Consider the following 18,146-nt stretch of genomic DNA (forward strand, 5'->3'; position numbering starts at 1 on the left):
GGGGAGGGTTTGGAGGGAGCTGAAATGGGAACTGCAGAATCACAGAATGCCCTGAGCTGGGTCAGACACAGAAGGATCAACTCTTACTGCTGCCCTCAAAATCCCAGCATTGTCTAAACACTCCTTAACCTTTAGGATCATGAAATTATGGAATGTCCTGAGCTGGGAGAGACCCACAGGGCTCATTGAGCTCTGGCCTTGCACAGGACACCCCAAAATGTTCCCAATCCCAACGTGCTAGGGCACTGTCCAAGCGCTCAGCTTTGGTGCTGGGATAGTGGAATATCCTGAGCAGGAGGAGACTCATCAGGATAATCAAGTCCTGCTCTGGGCCTTGCACAGGATATCCCAACATCTTAGAATTTTGTCCAAGCACTCCCATTTTATGCTGGAATAGTGAAATACCCTGAGCAGGAAAGGACCCGTCAGGATAACTGAGTCCTGCTCTGGGCTCTGCACAGGACACCCCAAAATGCTCCAATGCCAACCTCCTAGAGCCTTGTCCAAGCACTCAACTTCTCTGCTGGGATAGTGGAATATCCTGAGCAGGAAGGGACTGGTCAGGATAATCAAGTCGTGCTCCGGCCTTGCACAGGACACCCCAAAATGCTCCCAATCCCAGTGTCCTCATGTTGTCCAAGCACTCAGCTTTGGTGCTGGAATAGTGGAATATCCTGAGCAGGAGGGGACCTGTCAGGATAATTCAGTCCTACTCTGGGCCTTGCACAGGACACCCTAAAATGCTCCCAATCCCAAGCTCCTAGAGCCTTGTCCAAGCACTCAGATTTTATGCGGGAATAGTGGAATATCCTGAGCAGGAAGGGCCCTGTCAGGCTAATCGAATCCAATTCTGGGCCCTGCACAGGACACCCCAAAATGTTCCCAATCCCAAAATCCTAGAGCCTTGTCCAAGCTCTCAGCTTTGGTGCTAGGATAGTGGAATACCCTGAGCAGGAACAATCAGGATAATCGGGTCTGGCTCTGGACACCCCAAAATCCCATCCTGTGCCCGAGGGCCATGCCAAACTCTCCGTGAGCTGTGTCAGCCTTGGGGCCGTGACCGTCCTTGGCCGCTCTGTCCCACACGCACAGCCTGGCCTGGAGAGGCTGAACCAGGCCAACTAGGCTGTGCCTGGCTCCCTGCACAGGGGACAGCACTGACCGTCCCCTGCCTCTGAACAAACCCCGGGGGCAGGGAGGGCAGCAGCAGAAGATGGAGCCGTGACCGGACTACAGCTCCCGGCAGCCGCTCACCGTGGGCCGGGGCTGAGGGCCGGAGGGGCGGCAGGGACTACAGTTCCCGGCGTGCCCCGCGCTAGGACAACAACTCCCGGCGTGCGCCGCGCCAGGGCTACAACTCCCGGCGTGCCCCGCGACCTCCGCCGCAGCGCGCTTGGCCACGCCCATCCCGGTTGGCCACGCCCCCCGGAGCGCGGGAGCGGCGGGGCCCCTCAGGTGAGGGGGGTCGGGACTGGGACGCCCGAGGGGGCTCTGCGGGGCTATTCCGGGGTGCTGGGGGGGTTTGCCGGGGCTTGGGGCCCTGCGGGGGCGGCCGGGGCTCTGCGGGTGTCGTTCCCGGCGGGTGGAGGGGGTGTGTGCTCTGCGGGTGCCCTTTGGGTGGTGGGGGGGCTTTGGGAGCCAGGGGAGGCTTCAGGTGCCAGGGGGGCTTTTGGAGTCAGGGGGGTCTTTGGAGCCAGGAGAGCTCTCGGTGTCAGAGGGGCTTTTGGGAGTCAGGGGGGGTTTTGGGGCTCAGGGGGGTCTCTGGGGTATCCATGGGGCCCTTCGGGAGTGGGGGAGGCTCTGCCCGTGTCCCCCTTTGGGGGAATGAGCTCTGTGGGACCCCTGGGTGCTCCTTGCTGGGGTCTCTCCCCGTGTGCGGGGTGCCCTGTTCCCCCTGGGGAAGGGTGGAGATGTCTGTGGGACCCCTCGGTTCTCTTCGGGGAGTGGGGGGGCTCTGCAGGGCCCCGCTGGGAGGAGAGGGTGCTTTGCAAGACAATGGGGTCCCCTTTGGGTGGGGGGTGCCCTGTGGGATCCCCGGGTCCCTCCATGGTTGAGGGATGGCTCTGCCAGTACCTGGATCCCCTTTGGGGTGTGGGGAACTGTTGGGGACCGGGTCCCCTTTGGGGTAATGGGGGGTGAGAGTCTGTGGGATCCCCGGGTCCCTCCATGGGTGAGGGATGGCTCTGCCAGTACCTGGATCCCCTTTGGGGTGTGGGGATCTGTTGGGGGGGTTGAGGATCTGTGGGATCCCATTTGTGGGGGGCTGCTCTGCCAGACGCTTCCCTCCCATTCCGGGGGTGCTCCGGGTGGGTTGGGGTGACTCTGCCGGACCCACACCTGCACACAATGACCCTGGTGAGGATGAGGGGTGTCCCCAGAGCCCCTCATGCCTCCCAGCCCGCAGCACCATGCGTCTGTCGGTCCTGCTGAGCGCGGCACGGCCGCGGCTGCCCCCGGGCTACCGGCACGGAACGTGGCCGCCCGACTCCACCGCCGCCCGGCTCCGCAACCCCCCGGGGCAGCGCCGCCGTAAGGTCTTCGTGGAACCCATCGCCAAGGACGACTGGAAGGTGTTCAAGGGTGACACGGTGAGGCTCTCCCTCCCCAGGCTGCCCCCCCTGGCCGGGGTCTCACCTGTGAAAAATGCATGTGTTTTATGGTTGGCTTTTCGCAAATACTGAAATGAATATTAGACGTGTTGTGTTAGAAAGTAATGCTGTGTTAATTCTCTTAAATACTGTGTTAAATAGAGTTTTAGGTTATAAAAAATGTTAAAATAGAAGCGATGCTATGTAAGATACTTTTTTTTAAAGAAAGGACTTGCAGCGAGATAGCAGCCACAGGACACCTCAGTCTTTCAGAGAAAGAGAATTTATTGCTCCATTATCAGGAGAAACGAATTTCTTCCTGCCTCAAAGGTGCTGTTAAGATTCAGAGGAAGAAGTTGATGATGACCGGACAGAATCCTGTGTTTGAACAGAATTTATGCATCATGTATGCAGTGTATGAATATGCAACAGGCTGCTGTTTTTAAGGGTTAATCCTTTGTTAACGCGGGGCCTTTTTCGGGCTGGTGCTGCCCAGAAAAAGGTACCTGGACATCCTAACTCTTTGTATTTATTGTCTCATATTGTCCTAATTCAAATTGTCCAAATTATCATTACTCTAATTGTATTACTATTTTTTATAACCACTTTATAACTACTAAACTTTTAAAATTTTAAAAACGAGTGACTGGCGTTTTTCACACACCTGTGCCCCTCTCCCCACCGCAGGTGCAGGTGCTGGCCGGGAAGGACGCGGGGAAGCAGGGCTTGGTCAGCCAGGTGGTGCAAGCCCGCAACTGGGTGGTGGTGGAAGGACTGAACACGGTGAGGCTGCGGCAGGGAGGGCTGCAGGAGGCCCTGGGGAGGCTGAGGTGGCCATGGGGTCATCAGTGAGCCCCACGGGTGACCCTCATGCCCTCACAGCACTATCGCTACATCAACCGCACCGCCAAGTACTCGGGCACCTACATCGCCAGCGAGGCGCCTCTGCTGCTCAGCCAGATCAGCCTGGTGGACCCTGAGGATCGGTAAAACACGGCTGGGGGGTGCTGAGGGGTCCCCCGCTTTGCTCCTGCCCGCCACCAACGCCGTGTGCCCGCAGGAAGCCCACGGAGGTGGAGTGGAGGTTCACGGAGGAGGGCGAGCGCGTCCGCGTGTCGCTGCGCAGCGGCCGCATCCTGCCCGTGCCCCCGCAGCCACGCAAGGACGGCGTCGTGCCCGAGCAGTGGATCGGTGAGAGGGGTGGCACAGGGGGCTGGGGGCACGGGGAAGGGCACGCAGAGGGGTCAGGGGGGTCAGCCTTGTCCCCTTGGCTGCACAGATGGCCCCAAGGACACGTCCCAGGAGGACGCGCTGGCCAAGACGTACCGGCCGTCACTGAAGACCTTTGAGGAGGAGATCATGGATGCCATGGGCATTGTGGAGACACGCCGGGCCAAGAAATCCTACTGGTATTAACTGGGAGAGCTGGGAGCCCCCTGAGGAAGGCCAAGAAATCCTACTGGTATAAACTGGGGGAGCTGAGAGCCCCCTGAGGCGGGCCAAGAAATCCTCCTGGTATTAACTGGGGGAGCTGGGAGCCCCCCAAGGTGGGCCTAGAATACTTAATACCTACTGGTATTAAGTGGGGGAGCTGGGAGTCTAGATATCCTACTGGTATAAACTGGGAGAGCTGAGAGCCCCCTGAGGAAGGCCAAGAAATCCTCCTGTTATTAACTGGGAGAGCTGGGAGCCCCCTGAGGTGGGCCTAGAAATCCTACTGGTATTAACTGGGGGAGCTGGGGGCCCCCCAAGGTGGGCTCTGCAATAAACACCCCCTCAGTTTGCTGTGTTTGTGTTTTTGGTGCAGTACTGACTCACAGCCAGCCCTGGAGTGTACAAATCCTGGGTTTATTGGTGGTTCTGCCCCTCCCTGGGGGACTCTGCTTCCTCCACATCCTCATCCTCGCTGCTGTGCCCATCCTCAGGGTCCTTGGCCAGCCCAGCCAGGGCTGTGTCCAGTGGGGTCCGTGCAGCCACCAGCACCAGGTTCCGTGGGGAGAACCGGGGGTTGAACAGGGGCACGAGGGCACAGTGGAAACCTGGGGGAAAAGGGAGAAAAACGAGTTGGGAGAACAGAGAGAGAGAGGGGTGCAGGGAGAGAGGAGACAGCAGGGGGAGGATCACCCTGGCAGCTGTGCCCATGCCCACCTTGCTCCCGCAGGTAGAGCAGCCGGTCCAGCAGGATCAGGGTCTCCACGGCGGGTGCCAGGAGCTGCCCCAGGGTGCAGAACGCCACCACCTTGTGCTGCTGCTCCAGCATGGCCCCCACAGCCCCTGAGTCCACTGGGACCCCCTCTGGGTCCAGCCCCGCCAGGGACAGCCCCAGCTGGGCATATCTGTCATGGAAAGGGGGGCAGGGGAGTGCCAGGCAGGACTCCCCCAGCCCCAAACTCGTGAGGAGGGTCCCAGGAGGGAGTTCCCCCCTCTCCAGTCTCACTGCGGGGCCAGGAAGGGACACAGGAGGTTGATCCCACTCCCCACACATGAAGAGGGTCCCTAAAGGGGGTTCCCCCCTCCCCAATCTCACTGTGGGGCCAGGAAGGGACACAGGAGGTTGATCCCCCTCCCTACACATGAAGAGGGTCCCAGGAGGGAGTTCCCCCCTCCCCAAACTCGCTGCAGGGCAAGGAGGGGACACAGGAGGTTGATCCAACTCCCTACACATGAAGAGGGTCCCTAAAGGGGGTTCCCCCCTCCCCAAACTCACTGCAGGGCCAGGAAGGGACACAGGAGATTGATCCCACTCCCTACACATGAAGAGGGTCCCTAAAGGGGGTTCCCCTTTCCAGTCTCACTGCAGGGCAAGGAGGGGACACAGGAGGTTGATCCCACTCCCCACACTCATGAAGAGGGTCCCAAAAGGGGGTTCCCCCTCCCCAAACTCACAAGGAGAGTTCCAGAAAAGGGTCTCCCTCCCTAAACTCATGGGGAGCTAGGAGACATCCCAGAAAGGGATCCTCCATCCCCCAACTCAGCAGATCTCTCAGAAAGGGCTGACTGGGGCCCACCAGGGGATGCACAAGGGGGTCCCCATGCTCAGACTCACTGGTGCCCACCAGGGGATGCAGAAGAGGGTCCCCATGCCCAGACTCACTGGTGCCCACCAGGGGATGCAGAAGAGGGTCCCCATGCCCAGACTCACTGGTGCCCACCAGGGGATGCAGAAGAGGGTTCCCATTTCCAGACTCACTGGTGCCCACCAGGGGATGCAGAAGGGGGGGTCCCCATGCCCAGACTCAGTGGTGCCCACCAGGGGATGCACAAGGGGGTCCCCATTTCCTGACTCACTGGTGCCCACCAGGGGATGCACAAGAGGGGTCCCCATTTCCTGACTCACTGGGGCCCATAAGGGGATGCAGAAGGGGATCCCCATGCCCAGACTCACTGGTGCCCACCAGGGGATGCAGAAGGGGGTCCCCATTTCCAGACTCACTGGGGGAAGCTCAGGGTGTGTGCCTTCCTGCCGGGCTGCAGCCCCAGGTGCCTCTTGCTGGGCTTGGCGGCGCGGATCAGGCTCTCGAGCACGGCGCGGTAGCAGTGGGCACGCAGGTGGGCACTGCCCCCTCTCAGCCGGGCCTGGTACTCCTCCAGAGCGTGGCACGCAGCCTCCCGTGCCCGGTAGGACAGCTGGTGGCCCGGCAGTGCCGCCACCGAGGCGCTCAAGGGGTACCCAGGGTGCTGCTGCTGCTCTGGGGCGCTCGACAGCTTCATGTAGCAGCAGCCCACCAGGGCCACGGCGGCCACGGCAGGGCTGCGGGCAAAGTGGCACAGCAGGGCAGGCCCGAGGTCCCCGCAGGCGTGGAGCCCTGTCACCAGCACCCTGTCCCCGTCCTCGGAGCCCCCCGGGCCCCCCAGAGGGTTGCGGGCAGCGGGGCCAGCGCCCGGCGGTTCGGGGGGCAGCAGGAACTGCCCCCAGGGAGCTGTGGGGTCCAGGCGGCCGGGGATGTGATGGGGAGCACGGGGGGTCAGGGGGCACGGGAGGGCTCCCCTGTGTGCCAGGGCCCTGGCTTTGGTCAGCTCCTGCAGCAGCTCCCGGTCAAAGCGCTCGGCCAGGCCCGACAGACGGGCGTCGCTCTCCACAGCAGTGACCCTGAGCCCCAGGGCAAAGGCCAGGAACCGGGACAGGTGGCCCTGGGGGGGACACGGGCTCAGCTGGGCTGGGGGGATCCCCTGGGGGGGACACGACCTCAGCTGGGCTGGGGGGATCCCCAGGACCCCCCCTCCATGTCCCCCTGCTCTCACCTGCCCTGCTCCAATATCCACCACGTGCTCGCAGCCGGTGGCGCGGCTCAGCCGCTGCAGCAGCTGTGGCGAAGGGCAGCTCTTAGGGGGTTTTTAGGGGGCTGGGGGCAGCCGGGGGGGGGGGGCGAGGGGCACCCACCTTGCCCAGGCGCTGGATCTCGTGCTGTTTTTTGGGTTTGATGTGGCGGCGCAGCAGCGGGGGCAGGCGGGAGCTCTGGCACGGCGGGCGCGGGGCTGATCCCAGGCAGCCCCGGGGGAAGGCCAGGGCACGGGCAGCGGCCCCAAAGGCCAGCAGGGACAGCGGCCAGGCCGCCCTCGGGCCCCCACGGCCCCCCAGCAGCCCGGCCAGCTGCTCTGGGGTGGCACCAGCCAGGGCGGGCTGCCAGGCTGGGGGCAACTGGGACCACAGATCCTCGGTGAAGAAATCCTGTGGGGAGAGGGGGCAGCGTGGGGCACAGACTGGGGGGTCAGCACAGGGGGCACAGCCTGGGGGGACAGCCTGGGGGGGACAGCCTGGGGGGCACAGCTCAGGGGACACAGCCCTGGGGGACAGAATAGGGATCATAGCTCAGTGGGCACAGGCCAGGGGGCACAGCTTGAGGGGCACAGCTTGAGGGGCACACCCCAGCGGGCACAGGTCAGCAGGCACAGCCTAGGGGACAGAATGGGGGTCACAGCCTGAGGGACACAGCCCTGGGGGACAGAATAGGGATCACAGCTCAGTGGGCACAGCCCTGGGGGTGCAAGTCGGGGGACACAGCCTAGGGATCACAATCTGGGGTCACAGCTCAGTGGGCACAGCCCGGGAGTCACAGCTCATGTGGCACAGCTCAGGGGTCACAGCCCTGGGGCACAGCCCGAGCACAGCTCGGGGACACTCACAATGACGAAGGCGTCGAGCAGGGGCCGGTAGAGGCTCAGCAGGCGGATGATGTCGGCGGCTCTGCGCTGCTCCGGGCTCTGCCATGGCGGCTCTGCGGCTCCAGGGGCCACGGCTGCCATGGCGGCTCCTGCGGGACATCAGCCCTGGCACCCTGGGGGCAGCCTGGCACTCTCACCCCTTCCCCGGCTCTGTCCACGCCATTCAGCACCCGCGTGACGTCATTGGGCAGTGACGTCACGCACGAATGCGTCCCGCCGTGACGTCACGCAGATGTAATAACACCGCAGCCCCTCCCTCGCACCGAGACGCCCCCCGGAGCCATGACATCACTCACCCCTGGACACCCTTGACGTCACCGGCCCGTCCGGCACACCGGGCATGTCGTCGCCGATGCTCCGTGACGTCGGCCTGACGTCATCACACACGTCACGGAGCGGCCGCGCGCGTGTCCCTCAGCGCTCGGCGCCGCCGAGTTCCCGCCGCGGCGCGCGCGGATGACGTCACTGCCGGGACCGGGCCGGCCGCGTGTTTCCCGGGAACTTCCGGTTCCGGGGCGCGGAGGTGAGAGGGGGGTACGGGTGAAACCGGGAATCTCCGGTACCGGGGGTCGGGGATTGCCCGGGAGTCCCGAGGGTCTGCGGTTCCCGGTACCGGGAGTCCCGGGGGTTGGGGATTGCAGGGACCGGGAGTCCTGGGAGTCAGCGGTCGTGGTTTCCCGGTACCACGGTCAGGGATTGTCGGTACCGGGAGTCCTGGGAGTTGGGGGTTCCCAGTACCGGGAGTCCTGGGAGTTGGGGGTTCCCGGTGCCGGGGGTCCTGGCGGTTGGGGGTTCCCGGTGCCGGGTGTCCCGGGGGTGGGGGGTTCCCGGTCCCGGGCTTTCCCGGTGCCCAGGGCCCTGCCGCTGACCCCCCTCTCCGCCCCGCAGCGGCCCCGCCATGGACGATCTGATCCTCAACATTGACTTCTCCGCCCCGGAGCGCCGCTCCAAGAAGGAGCCGGGGAACCGAAAGCACCAGAGCTTCGTGCGGCGGCGCCGGGAGCTGGAGCGCCGCGGGGTCCTGCGGCAGAAACAGCTCCCGGCAGCACCGGGAGCGCTCCGGCCAGGCCGGGCACGGCGTGCGGGGGCCAAACGCAGCCCCAAAGAGAACGGTGTTGCCAGAACCCCCCGGTGCCCTCCGGTATCACAGAACGGCCCCGCCGGGAGCAAGGGGAAGGCTCGGGGGGCGGCGCAGAACGGCCCCAGCGGCACTGGAGCTCCTGCTCAGAGCAAGGACAAGGCTCGGGGGGTGTCCCAGAACGGTGCCACTGGCACCGGAGCCAAGGGCAAGGCTCGGGAGGTGTCCCAGAACGGCGGCACCGGAGCCAGGGGCAAGGCTCGGGGGGTGTCCCAGAACGGTGCCACCGGCACCGGAGCCAAGGGCAAGGCTCGAGGGGCTGTGGGGGCCCCCCCGGCGCCCCCCAAGCTGGTGGCCCTGGACTGTGAGATGGTGGGCACGGGCCCCGGCGGTCGCACCAGCGCCCTGGCCCGCTGCAGCATCGTCACCTACGAGGGGGATGTGGTGTACGACCGGTACGTGCGGCCCGAGGCGCCCATCGTGGATTACCGGACCCGCTGGAGCGGCATCCGCCCGCGGCACATGGCACAGGCCGTGCCCTTCCGCAGGGCACAGCAGCAGGTCAGCCTGACGGGCACACAGAGCGCCATGGGCACGGGGACAGGGGCTGTGGGAGCTGGGGACAGGGGGTGGGGGGTATGGGGACAGGGGGTGTGGGGTGTGGGGGACAATCCCCACAGGGCAGGGGGGGACAATCCCTGTGCCCCTGGGACAATCCCTGTGCCCAGGTACATTCCCTATGCCCCAGAAGGCAGGGGAAACAATCCCCACAGGGCAGTGGGGACAATCCCTGTGCCCCACAGGGCAGGTGAGGACAATACCTGTGCCCCTCACAGGGCAGGAGGGACAATCCCTGTGCCCCACAGGGCAGGGACAATCCCCAGAGGGCAGTGTGGGCACAATCCCTGTGCCCCACAGGGCAGGGACAATCCCAGAGGGCAGTGTGGGCACAATCCCTGTGCCCCACAGGTCAGGTGAGGACAATCCCTGTGCCCCTGGGGACAATCCCTGTACCCCTGGGACAATCCCTGTGCCCCAAGGACAGTCCCTGTGCCTCACATGGCAGCGTGGGGACAATCCCTGTGCCCCAGGGACAATTCCTAGGATTGGACTGGGAGTGCAGGGCTGGGAGGGGGTGGCTCTAGGGCTTGGGTACAGGCTCAGGGCTGGGGTTATGGGGTGGGGATGGGGGCTGCAAGGTCTGGGGTTATGGGGTGGGGATGGGGGCTGCAAGGTCTGGGGTTATGGGGTGGGGATGGGGGCTGCAGGGCCTGGTTCTGCTGGGGAACACCAAAATTGCGAGGCTGGGGGTGCAGGGCTGGGCTCGTGGGCTGGGGCAGGGAGTGAGGGATGGCAGGGCCAGGGGTGGTGGGGGGCACAGGGTCGAGATCTGCAGCTCAGGGGCTGTGTGGGGGTCTAGGGGCTGCCCTCTGGGGCACAGGGATTGTCCCTGGGGCACAGGGATTGTCCCCTCCTGCCCTGTGGGGCACAGGGATTGTCCCCCCTGCCCTGTGGGGATTGTCTCCCCTGCCCTCTGGGGCACAGGGAATGTGCCTGGGGCACAGGGATTGTCCCTGCCCTGCCCTGTGGGGCACAGGGATTGTCCCCCCTGCCCTGTGGGGATTGTCTCCCCTGCCCTCTGGGGCACAGGGAATGTCCCTGGGGCACAGGGATTGTCCCCTCCTGCCCTGTGGGGCACAGGGATTGTCCCCCCTGCCCTGTGGGGATTGTCTCCCCTGCCCTCTGGGGCACAGGGAATGTGCCTGGGGCACAGGGATTGTCCCTGCCCTGCCCTGTGGGGCACAGGGATTGTTCCTGGGGTACAGGGATTGTCCCCTCCAGCTCTGTGGGGCACAGGGATTGTCCCCACACTGCACCGTCCCCACTCAGCCCCACAGCTCTGCCCCAAGGGGCTGCCCCTGTTCTGGGGAGGGGGGCAGGAAGCTCCCCCAGAGCAGGCATGGTCCTGCTGTGGGTCTCACCCCCCTGTCTCCTGCAGGTTCTGCAGATCCTTGCTGGCAAGGTGGTGGTGGGCCACGCCATCCACAACGACTTCAAGGCTCTCCATTACTGCCACCCCAAAGCCCTGACCAGGGACACGTCCCAGATGCCGCTGCTGAACCGCAGGGCTGGCTTCCCTGAGAACGTGGCCATCTCCCTGAAACGCCTCACCAAGGCCCTGCTCAACCAGGACATCCAGGTACCCTGGGCACCCCCTCACCACGCCAGGGGACAGTGGGGAGGGAGGGGGGAAGATCTGAGGCACCCTGAGTTCAGTCATGGCTGCCAGTGCTGGAGCAGGGCAGCCCTGTGCCTCAGTTTCCCTTTCAGCTCAACTCCTGCAGCCTTGGGAGGTTTTTTCCTGCTCTTTCCCCTTTATGCACACCCCACAGCTTTGCCTGCACCTCCCCAATTTTCCCTGTATCCCCAGAGCTTCCTGTACCCCTCTAAGCTCCCTGCATCCCCCCTAAATCTCCCTGTACCCCCCTAAGCTCCATGCGTCCCCCCAGAGCTTCCTGTACCCCCAAATCTGCTTGCATCTCCCCCTGATCTCTCTATACCTCTCTATGCTCCCTGCATCCCCCTACATCTCCTTGTACCCCCATAAGCTCCCTGCATCCCCCTGTACCCCTCTAAGCTCCCTGCATCCCCCCCAGATCTCTCAATACCCCCCTAAGCTCCCTGCATTCCTCCCCCAAATCTCCCTATACTCCCCAAATCTGCCTGCATCCCCCCCAGAGCTTCCTGTACCCCCAAATCTGCCTGCACCCCCTGATCTCCCTGCACCTGCCCACCCAATCTGCCTGCAGCCCCCTGGAGCTGCCCATAGGCCCTGATCCACCCCAAATCGTGCACCCCAAATCTTCCTGCATCCCCCCTGCCACAGCTGCCTGCACTCTCTAATCCCTGTACATCCCCCCCCCTCCATCTCCCAGTTGTGGCTGCCCCCCCAAACTGGGAGCTGTGGCCACTTTGTGTCTGCCCACAGGTGGGGAAAAGCGGCCACTCCTCGGTGGAAGATGCCCGAGCCACCATGGAGCTCTACAAGGTGGTGGAGGAGGAGTGGGAGCAGCACCTGCAGCAGAACCCGGAGGAGAAGTGACACCTAGGGGGTTCAGAGTGACACCCCCAGCCTGGTCCTGCCTCTGGGGGGGCTCAGAGTGACACCCCCAGCCTGGTCCTGCCTCTGGGGGGGCTCAGAGTGACACCCCCAGCCTGTGGGGGCGGGCTCAGAGTGACACCCTGGGGAGCTCAGTGACACCTCCAGCCCGGTCCTGCCTTTGGGGGGGTCCCACAGTGACACCCCCAGCCTCTGGGGGGTCCCACAGTGACACCCCCAGCTCGGTCCTGCCTTTGGGGGGGACCCACAGTGACACCTCCAGCCTGGTCCTGCCTCTGGGGGGACCCACAGTGACGCCCCCAGCCTGGCCCTGCCTTTGGGGGGTCCCACAGTGACACCCCCAGCCTGGTCCTGCCTCTGGGGGGGCTCAGAGTGACACCCCCAGCCTGTGGGGGGGGCTCAGAGTGACACCCTGGGGAGCTCAGTGACACCTCCAGCCCGGTCCTGCCTCTGGGGGGTCCCACAGTGACACCCCCAGCCTGGTCCTGCCTTTGGGGGGGACCCACAGTGACACCCCCAGCCCGGTCCTGCCTCTGGGGGGTCCCACAGTGACACCTCCAGCCTGGTCCTGCCTTTGGGGGGGTCCCACAGTGACACCCCCAGCCTCTGGGGGGTCCCACAGTGACACCCCCAGCCCGGTCCTGCCTCTGGGGGGTCCCACAGTGACACCCCTGGCCTGGTCCTGCCTTTGGGGGGTCCCACAGTGACACCCCCAGCCTGGTCCTGCCTTTGGGAGGTCCCACAGTGACACCCCCAGCCTGGTCCTGCCTTTGGGGGGTCCCACAGTGACGCCCCCAGCCCGGCCCTGCCCCTCGAGGGTCCCGTGAGCGCTGAGGCGCTGCCGTGTCCGTGGTTGAGGAGGAGCCCGGTGCAATGTCCCTGTCCCCAAGCCTGTCGTGCCTTGTGCCGCTGTCCCCAAGGCGAGGGCAGGGCCGGGGCCGGTGCCTTCCCCTCCCAGGGGAGGAACCCAGAGGGGTCACAGGGATCCTGCACCCCCAGAACTCTGCGGAGCTGCTGGAGTGACTTTGGGGCATCCTGAGCACAGCCGCCATCCTTGGGGCGTGGGGAGTGGAGCAGGCTCCTTCCTCCTCCCCAAACTACCTCTGTGAGCCCCGGCACTGCGCCTGGGATCGCTTTAGGATGGTGAAATTCCACCTTCCTCGTTGTGCAAGGGGCGGGATAACGCCGGGCATGGCGAGCAGCATCGCCCCGTCCTGCCCGAGCTGCCCCGGGGGTGACCCTGGGGGTCCCGGGGCGAATCCCCCCCTGCGCTGCCCCGGGGACACCCCCGGAGAGGCAGCCGGAGACCCTGAAGGCGCCCGAGCCTTGACGGGAACCGCTTTGAACTGAAAGCTTTATGTACAAAATCCTAATTAAAAAGAAATGATTCAAGAGCTCTTCCCTTCGCTGGCGGCGGGGAGGAGCCCCCGGCCCCGGTGGGCGGGAGCGGGGGGTCCCTTACCGGGCCGTCACCCGGCACCCTCCGACATCTGCTCTTCCTCCTCCGCCTCCTCCTCTGCCTGCCAGAGCCCAGCTGGCCCCTTCCCCGACCCCCCCGCACCCCGTTTTCTCCCCGCACCCCGTTTTCTCCCCGGTGTTGCCGTTACCGGGAGCGGTGCCGGTGCCGGGGCCGAGCCCGCAGCCGCCCCCGCCGGGCTGGCCGCGGCCCCGAGCCCCCGCCGCGCGTCATTTTTTCCAGCCTTTCCTCGTGTTTACGTGGCTGCGCTTGGCTCGGGGCGCTGGAGCCCGAGGGAAGGTTTTGGGGTACAGGAGGAGAGGCCATTCCTGCTTTTTTGGGGAGGGGATTTGGATCCCCCCGCAGTGCTGGGGGCCGAGCATCCCACGGAGCTTGTGGGGTTCTGGGGGTTCATCCCCCCCTCCGATCGGCCTGGTGGGGGTGGGAAAAGCTGTGCGAGCCCCGAAATGCGGAGGAAGGTGGGAGGGCGGAGGAGCAGGCGGGAGCCTTTGTGTCTGCGCTGGCTCTGGCGCTGATTAGGGGCTTTACAGCGGTTATAAATGGCCGGTCGTTAAAGGGGTTTATGGCCCTGGAAATGAGAAGCAGCCGGCCGGGCCCCAGCCCCCGGAGGGTGCGGGATGCGCGGCAGGGGCCGGGGGATGGCTTCGATCTCACCCTGGGGTCCCTCCGGATGGGGCTGGAACGGCGGGGGGGGCTTGGCGGGGCTGAGGAAGGGTCCCGGGGCTGAGGAAGGGTCCCAGACTGGGCTGGGTCAGGGTCTGGAACAGGGGCAGGGTCCTGGAGCTGAGGAACGGTCCTGGAGTTCAGGTTTGGAACCAGGGCAGGGTCCTGGAGCTGAGGAGGGGTCCTGGAGCTGAAGAAGGGTCCAGAACCAGGGCAGGGTCCTGGAGCTGAGTGAGGGTCCTGGAATGAAGGGTCCCGGCCCAGGGCAGGGTCCTGGAGCTGAGGAGGGGTCCTGGAGCTGAATAAGGGTCCTGGAGCTGAGGAGGGGTCCTAGCCCAGGGCAGGGTCCTGGAGCTGAGTGAGGGTCCTGGAGCTGAGTGAGGGTCCTGGAGTTAAGGTTTGGAACCAGGGCAGGGTCCTGGAGCTGAGTGGGGGTCCTGGAATGAAGGGTCCTAGCCCAGGGCAGGGTCCTGGAGCTGAGTGAGGGTCCTGGAGCTGAGTGAGGGTCCTGGAGTTAAGATTTGGAACCAGGGCAGGGTCCTGGAGCTCAATGAGGGTCCTGGAATGAAGGGTCCCAGCCCAGGGCAGGGTCCTGGAGCTGAGTGAGAGTCCTGGAGCTGAGTGAGGGTCCTGGAGTTAAGGTTTGGAACCAGGGCAGGGTCCTGGAGCTGAGTGGGGGTCCTGGAATGAAGGGTCCCGGCCCAGGGCAGGGTCCTGGAGCTGAGGAGGGGTCCTGGAGCTGAATAAGGGTCCTGGAGCTGAGGAGGGGTCCTAGCCCAGGGCAGGGTCCTGGAGCTGAGTGAGGGTCCTGGAGCTCAATGAGGGTCCTGGAATGAAGGGTCCCGGCCCAGGGCAGGGTCCTGGAGCTGAGTGAGGGTCCTGGAGCTGAGTGAGGGTCCTGGAGTTAAGATTTGGAACCAGGGCAGGGTCCTGGAGCTGAGTGAGGGTCCTGGAGCTGAGTGAGGGTCCTGGAGTTAAGGTTTGGAACCAGGGCAGGGTCCTGGAGCTGAGTGGGGGTCCTGGAATGAAGGGTCCCGGCCCAGGGCAGGGTCCTGGAGCTGAGCACGGTCCCGGCCCAGCAGCGCTCCTGGGGCACGCGTGCTCCCTCCCGCCGCACAGCCGGGGGTCGCGGCGGCCGCGGGGCCGGGCCGGGCTCGGCCGCGCCGTCCAGCTGTGTTTCCAGCTGTGTTTCATTTCCGCAGCGGCCGTGGCCGTGGCCAGAGGCGGGGGGGGGGTGGGGGCCGCGTCCCGCCAGCTGCGGAGCATTTGTGGGGACATGGGGCGGGCACGGCGGTGACCTGCCCTTGCCCAGGCTTCACCCCACACACGCACAGAGGAGCCCCCCAAATGTTCTCTCCCAAACTGGGGTGACCCCAAACAGCTTCAGCTCCTCTATGGGGTGAGGGTACCCGAGAGCCCCTCCCGGGGTGGATCCTGGCACTGAGGAGGGGGAAACACCCCCAAGCACCCCCCTCCATCCTCCCGGGAGGGCTCTGGGAGCAATTTCGGGGGGTCCCGGGGCAGCGATGGAGCCCTGGCCGGGCTGGGGGAGCCCCCCAGGGTTTGCGCTCGGGATTTCTGCGGTTTGTGAGGATTTCTGCCGGGAAGGGGGGGGTGGATGGTGCCGGATGTTTCCGGAGGCTGAGCCAGCTGGGGCTGCTGCCCTGGCACCGGCTCACGGCTCATCCGTGCCCTTCCCAGGGGTGACCGGCGCCCCGGGGGGGTTATTTGGGGCCAGGCCTTCACCAGGATGGGAGGGAGGGAGGGAGGGAGGGAGAGGAGGGTGCGGTGCAAAGGCTCCATCCGCCCTTCCCGGCAGAATCCCTTCCAGATGTGGGGCTGCGGGGCTGGCGCTCCCACCCCGCTGGGTCATGGTACCCAGCACGGGGGGGGTTTGCAGGCAGATCCCACCCCAAACCCCCCACCCACTTACCCTGGAATGGAGATGATTTTCCCCACTCCAGGAATGGAGATGATTTTTCCCCCTCCTGAAATGGAGATCATTTTTCCCCCTCCCGGAATGGAGATGATTTTTTCCCCCTTGGAATGGAGATGATTGTTTCCCCCTTGGAATGGAGATGATTGTTTCCCCCCTCCCCTCCTGGAATGGAGATGATTTTTCCCCCCTCCTGGAATGGAGATGTTTTTCCCCCCCTGGAATGGAGATGATTTTTTCCCCCTTGGAATGGAGATTATTTTTTCCCCCTCTGGAATGGAGATGATTGTTTTCCCCCTCCCCTCCAGGAATGGAGATGATTTTCCCCCCTCCAGGAATGGAGATGATTTTTCCCCCTCCTGGAATGGAGATTTTTTCCCCCCCTCCTGGAATGGAGATGATTTTTTTCCCCCTCCTGGAATGGAGATGTTTTTTCCCCTCCTGGAATGGAGATGATTTTCCCCCCTCCAGGAATGGAGATGTTTTTTCCCCCCTCCTGGAATGGAGATGATTTTTTCCCCTCCTGGAATGGAGATGATTGTTTCCCCCCTCCCCTCCTGGAATGGAGATGATTTTTTCCCCCTTGGAATGGAGATTATTTTTTCCCCTCCTGGAATGGAGATGATTTTTTCCCCCTTGGAATGGAGATGATTTTTCCCCCTCCTGGAATGGAGATGATTGTTTTCCCCCTCCCCTCCAGGAATGGAGATGATTTTTTCCCCCTCCTGAAATGGAGATCATTTTTCCCCCTCCCGGAGTGGAGATGATTTTTCCCCCCTGGAATGGAGATGATTTTTCCCCCTTGGAATGGAGATGATTGTTTCCCCCCTCCCCTCCTGGAATGGAGATGATTTTTTCCCCCTCCTGGAATGGAGATGATTTTTTCCCCTCCTGGAATGGAGATGATTTTTTCCCCCTCCTGGAATGGAGATGATTTTTCCCCTCCTGGAATGGAGATGATTTTTCCCCTCCTGGAATGGAGATGATTTTTCCCCTCCTGGAATGGAGATGATTTTCCCCCTCCTGGAATGGAGATTTTTTCCCCCTCTCCTGGAATGGAGATTTTTTTCCCCCTCTCCTGGAATGGAGATGATTTTTCCCCCTCCTGGAATGGAGATGATTTTTCCCCCTCCTGGAATGGAGATGTTTTTTCCCCTCCTGGAATGGAGATTTTTTTCCCCCTCTCCTGGAATGGAGATGATTTTCCCCCCTCCTGGAATGGAGATGATTTTTTCCCCTCCTGGAATGGAGATTTTTTTCCCCCTCTCCTGGAATGGAGATGATTTTTCCCCCTCCTGGAATGGAGATGATTTTTTCCCCTCCTGGAATGGAGATTTTTTCCCCCCTCCTGGAATGGAGATGATTTTTCCCCCCTCCCCTCCTGGAATGGAGATCATTTTTCCCCCTCCTGGAATGGAGATGATTTTTCCCTCCCTGGAATGGAGATGATTTTTCCCCCCCTATGGAATAAAGATGATTTTTCCCCCCCCATTTTCCCCAGATTTCAAGCAAACCCAAGCGACTCCGCATGGAGGGGAGGCATCTCCTGCATCTCTGGGATGCAGGTTTTGGGGTGAGCCCTCCCCAGCACCCCGCAGCTCTGCCTGTCCCTGTGGCTGTCCCCGTGCCCTGTGGCACGGCCCCGGCGCTGCTGTAGGTGAGGTTGTGTCAGAGCCCGCTGAGAAATCCTGTTCTTCAGGGGATTAGGGATGCGGCAAGCCGGGACTTGGCCCAAACCGGAGCTTCTGGGGGCACTGGGGGGATGTCACCAGGAGCAGGGGGGCCACGGGGGGCTCTGCGAGGCCTTTTCACCCCAAATCAGAGAAGATTCCTCTCTCCTTCCATTCCAGAGCTCCTGCTGAACCAGAAACGCCATTTCTTGCTTTTCTTGCCCAGAACCGGCCCCGCGGCACAACCTGCCCTTCCCGCGGCGGTTCCCAGGGCTGAGAAAGCTCGGGAAATCCCTCGGAACTCCTTACCCGGCTGGGAGAGGGGGTTCCACCTGCCCCTGGTGTGCGCAGACACGGGTGGGAGTTTGTAGTGAGTTCGTGCGTGAATTTTTGTGCGAGTTTTTGTGGGAGTTTGTGTGTGATGGTGAGGCTGGGAAAGTCGAGGATCAA

General features: G+C 63.4%; 3 protein-coding genes across 3 annotated transcripts; 2 read left to right on the forward strand and 1 right to left on the reverse strand.

Moving 5' to 3' along the window:
- Positions 1-1,386: 1,386 nt before the first annotated feature.
- MRPL24 (mitochondrial ribosomal protein L24) lies at positions 1,387-4,373 on the forward strand. The gene is made up of 6 exons (XM_066567935.1): positions 1,387-1,455; positions 2,398-2,588; positions 3,276-3,371; positions 3,471-3,574; positions 3,649-3,779; positions 3,868-4,373. The coding sequence occupies exons 2-6, from the start codon at positions 2,409-2,411 to the stop codon at positions 4,002-4,004; spliced, it is 648 nt and encodes a 215-aa protein (XP_066424032.1). The 5' UTR covers positions 1,387-1,455; positions 2,398-2,408; the 3' UTR covers positions 4,005-4,373.
- On the reverse strand, positions 2,856-8,159 carry METTL25B (methyltransferase like 25B). The gene is made up of 7 exons (XM_066567906.1): positions 8,048-8,159; positions 7,713-7,840; positions 6,970-7,257; positions 6,831-6,893; positions 6,022-6,719; positions 4,737-4,924; positions 2,856-4,627 (listed from the first exon to the last, which is right to left on the reverse strand). Exons 1-7 carry the CDS (start codon positions 8,091-8,093, stop codon positions 4,437-4,439), a joined length of 1,602 nt encoding a protein of 533 aa, XP_066424003.1. The 5' UTR covers positions 8,094-8,159; the 3' UTR covers positions 2,856-4,436.
- Positions 8,160-8,252: 93 nt separating this feature from the next.
- On the forward strand, positions 8,253-13,344 carry ISG20L2 (interferon stimulated exonuclease gene 20 like 2). Its single transcript, XM_066567927.1, has 4 exons — positions 8,253-8,274; positions 8,640-9,390; positions 10,829-11,029; positions 11,819-13,344. The coding sequence occupies exons 2-4, from the start codon at positions 8,650-8,652 to the stop codon at positions 11,930-11,932; spliced, it is 1,056 nt and encodes a 351-aa protein (XP_066424024.1). The 5' UTR covers positions 8,253-8,274; positions 8,640-8,649; the 3' UTR covers positions 11,933-13,344.
- Positions 13,345-18,146: the final 4,802 nt, after the last annotated feature.

This window comes from Molothrus aeneus, chromosome 31 (assembly GCF_037042795.1).
Source record: "Molothrus aeneus isolate 106 chromosome 31, BPBGC_Maene_1.0, whole genome shotgun sequence".
In the NCBI taxonomy this organism is placed as follows: Eukaryota; Metazoa; Chordata; class Aves; order Passeriformes; family Icteridae; genus Molothrus; species Molothrus aeneus.

Coding starts and splice junctions, on each gene's coding strand:
- MRPL24 (XM_066567935.1), top strand. CDS start 2,409: ATGCGTCTGTCGGTCCTGCTGAGCGCGGCACGGCCGCGGCTGCCCCCG. Junction 2,589..3,275: donor AGGTGTTCAAGGGTGACACG/GTGAGGCTCTCC, acceptor TCCCCACCGCAG/GTGCAGGTGCTGGCCGGGAA. Junction 3,780..3,867: donor CGTGCCCGAGCAGTGGATCG/GTGAGAGGGGTG, acceptor TTGGCTGCACAG/ATGGCCCCAAGGACACGTCC.
- METTL25B (XM_066567906.1), bottom strand. CDS start 8,093: ATGCCCGGTGTGCCGGACGGGCCGGTGACGTCAAGGGTGTCCAGGG. Junction 7,258..7,712: donor TGCTCGACGCCTTCGTCATT/GTGAGTGTCCCC, acceptor CTCTCCCCACAG/GATTTCTTCACCGAGGATCT. Junction 4,925..6,021: donor CACACCCTGAGCTTCCCCCA/GTGAGTCTGGAA, acceptor TTTCCATGACAG/ATATGCCCAGCTGGGGCTGT.
- ISG20L2 (XM_066567927.1), top strand. CDS start 8,650: ATGGACGATCTGATCCTCAACATTGACTTCTCCGCCCCGGAGCGCCGC. Junction 9,391..10,828: donor TCCGCAGGGCACAGCAGCAG/GTCAGCCTGACG, acceptor TGTCTCCTGCAG/GTTCTGCAGATCCTTGCTGG. Junction 11,030..11,818: donor TGCTCAACCAGGACATCCAG/GTACCCTGGGCA, acceptor GTCTGCCCACAG/GTGGGGAAAAGCGGCCACTC.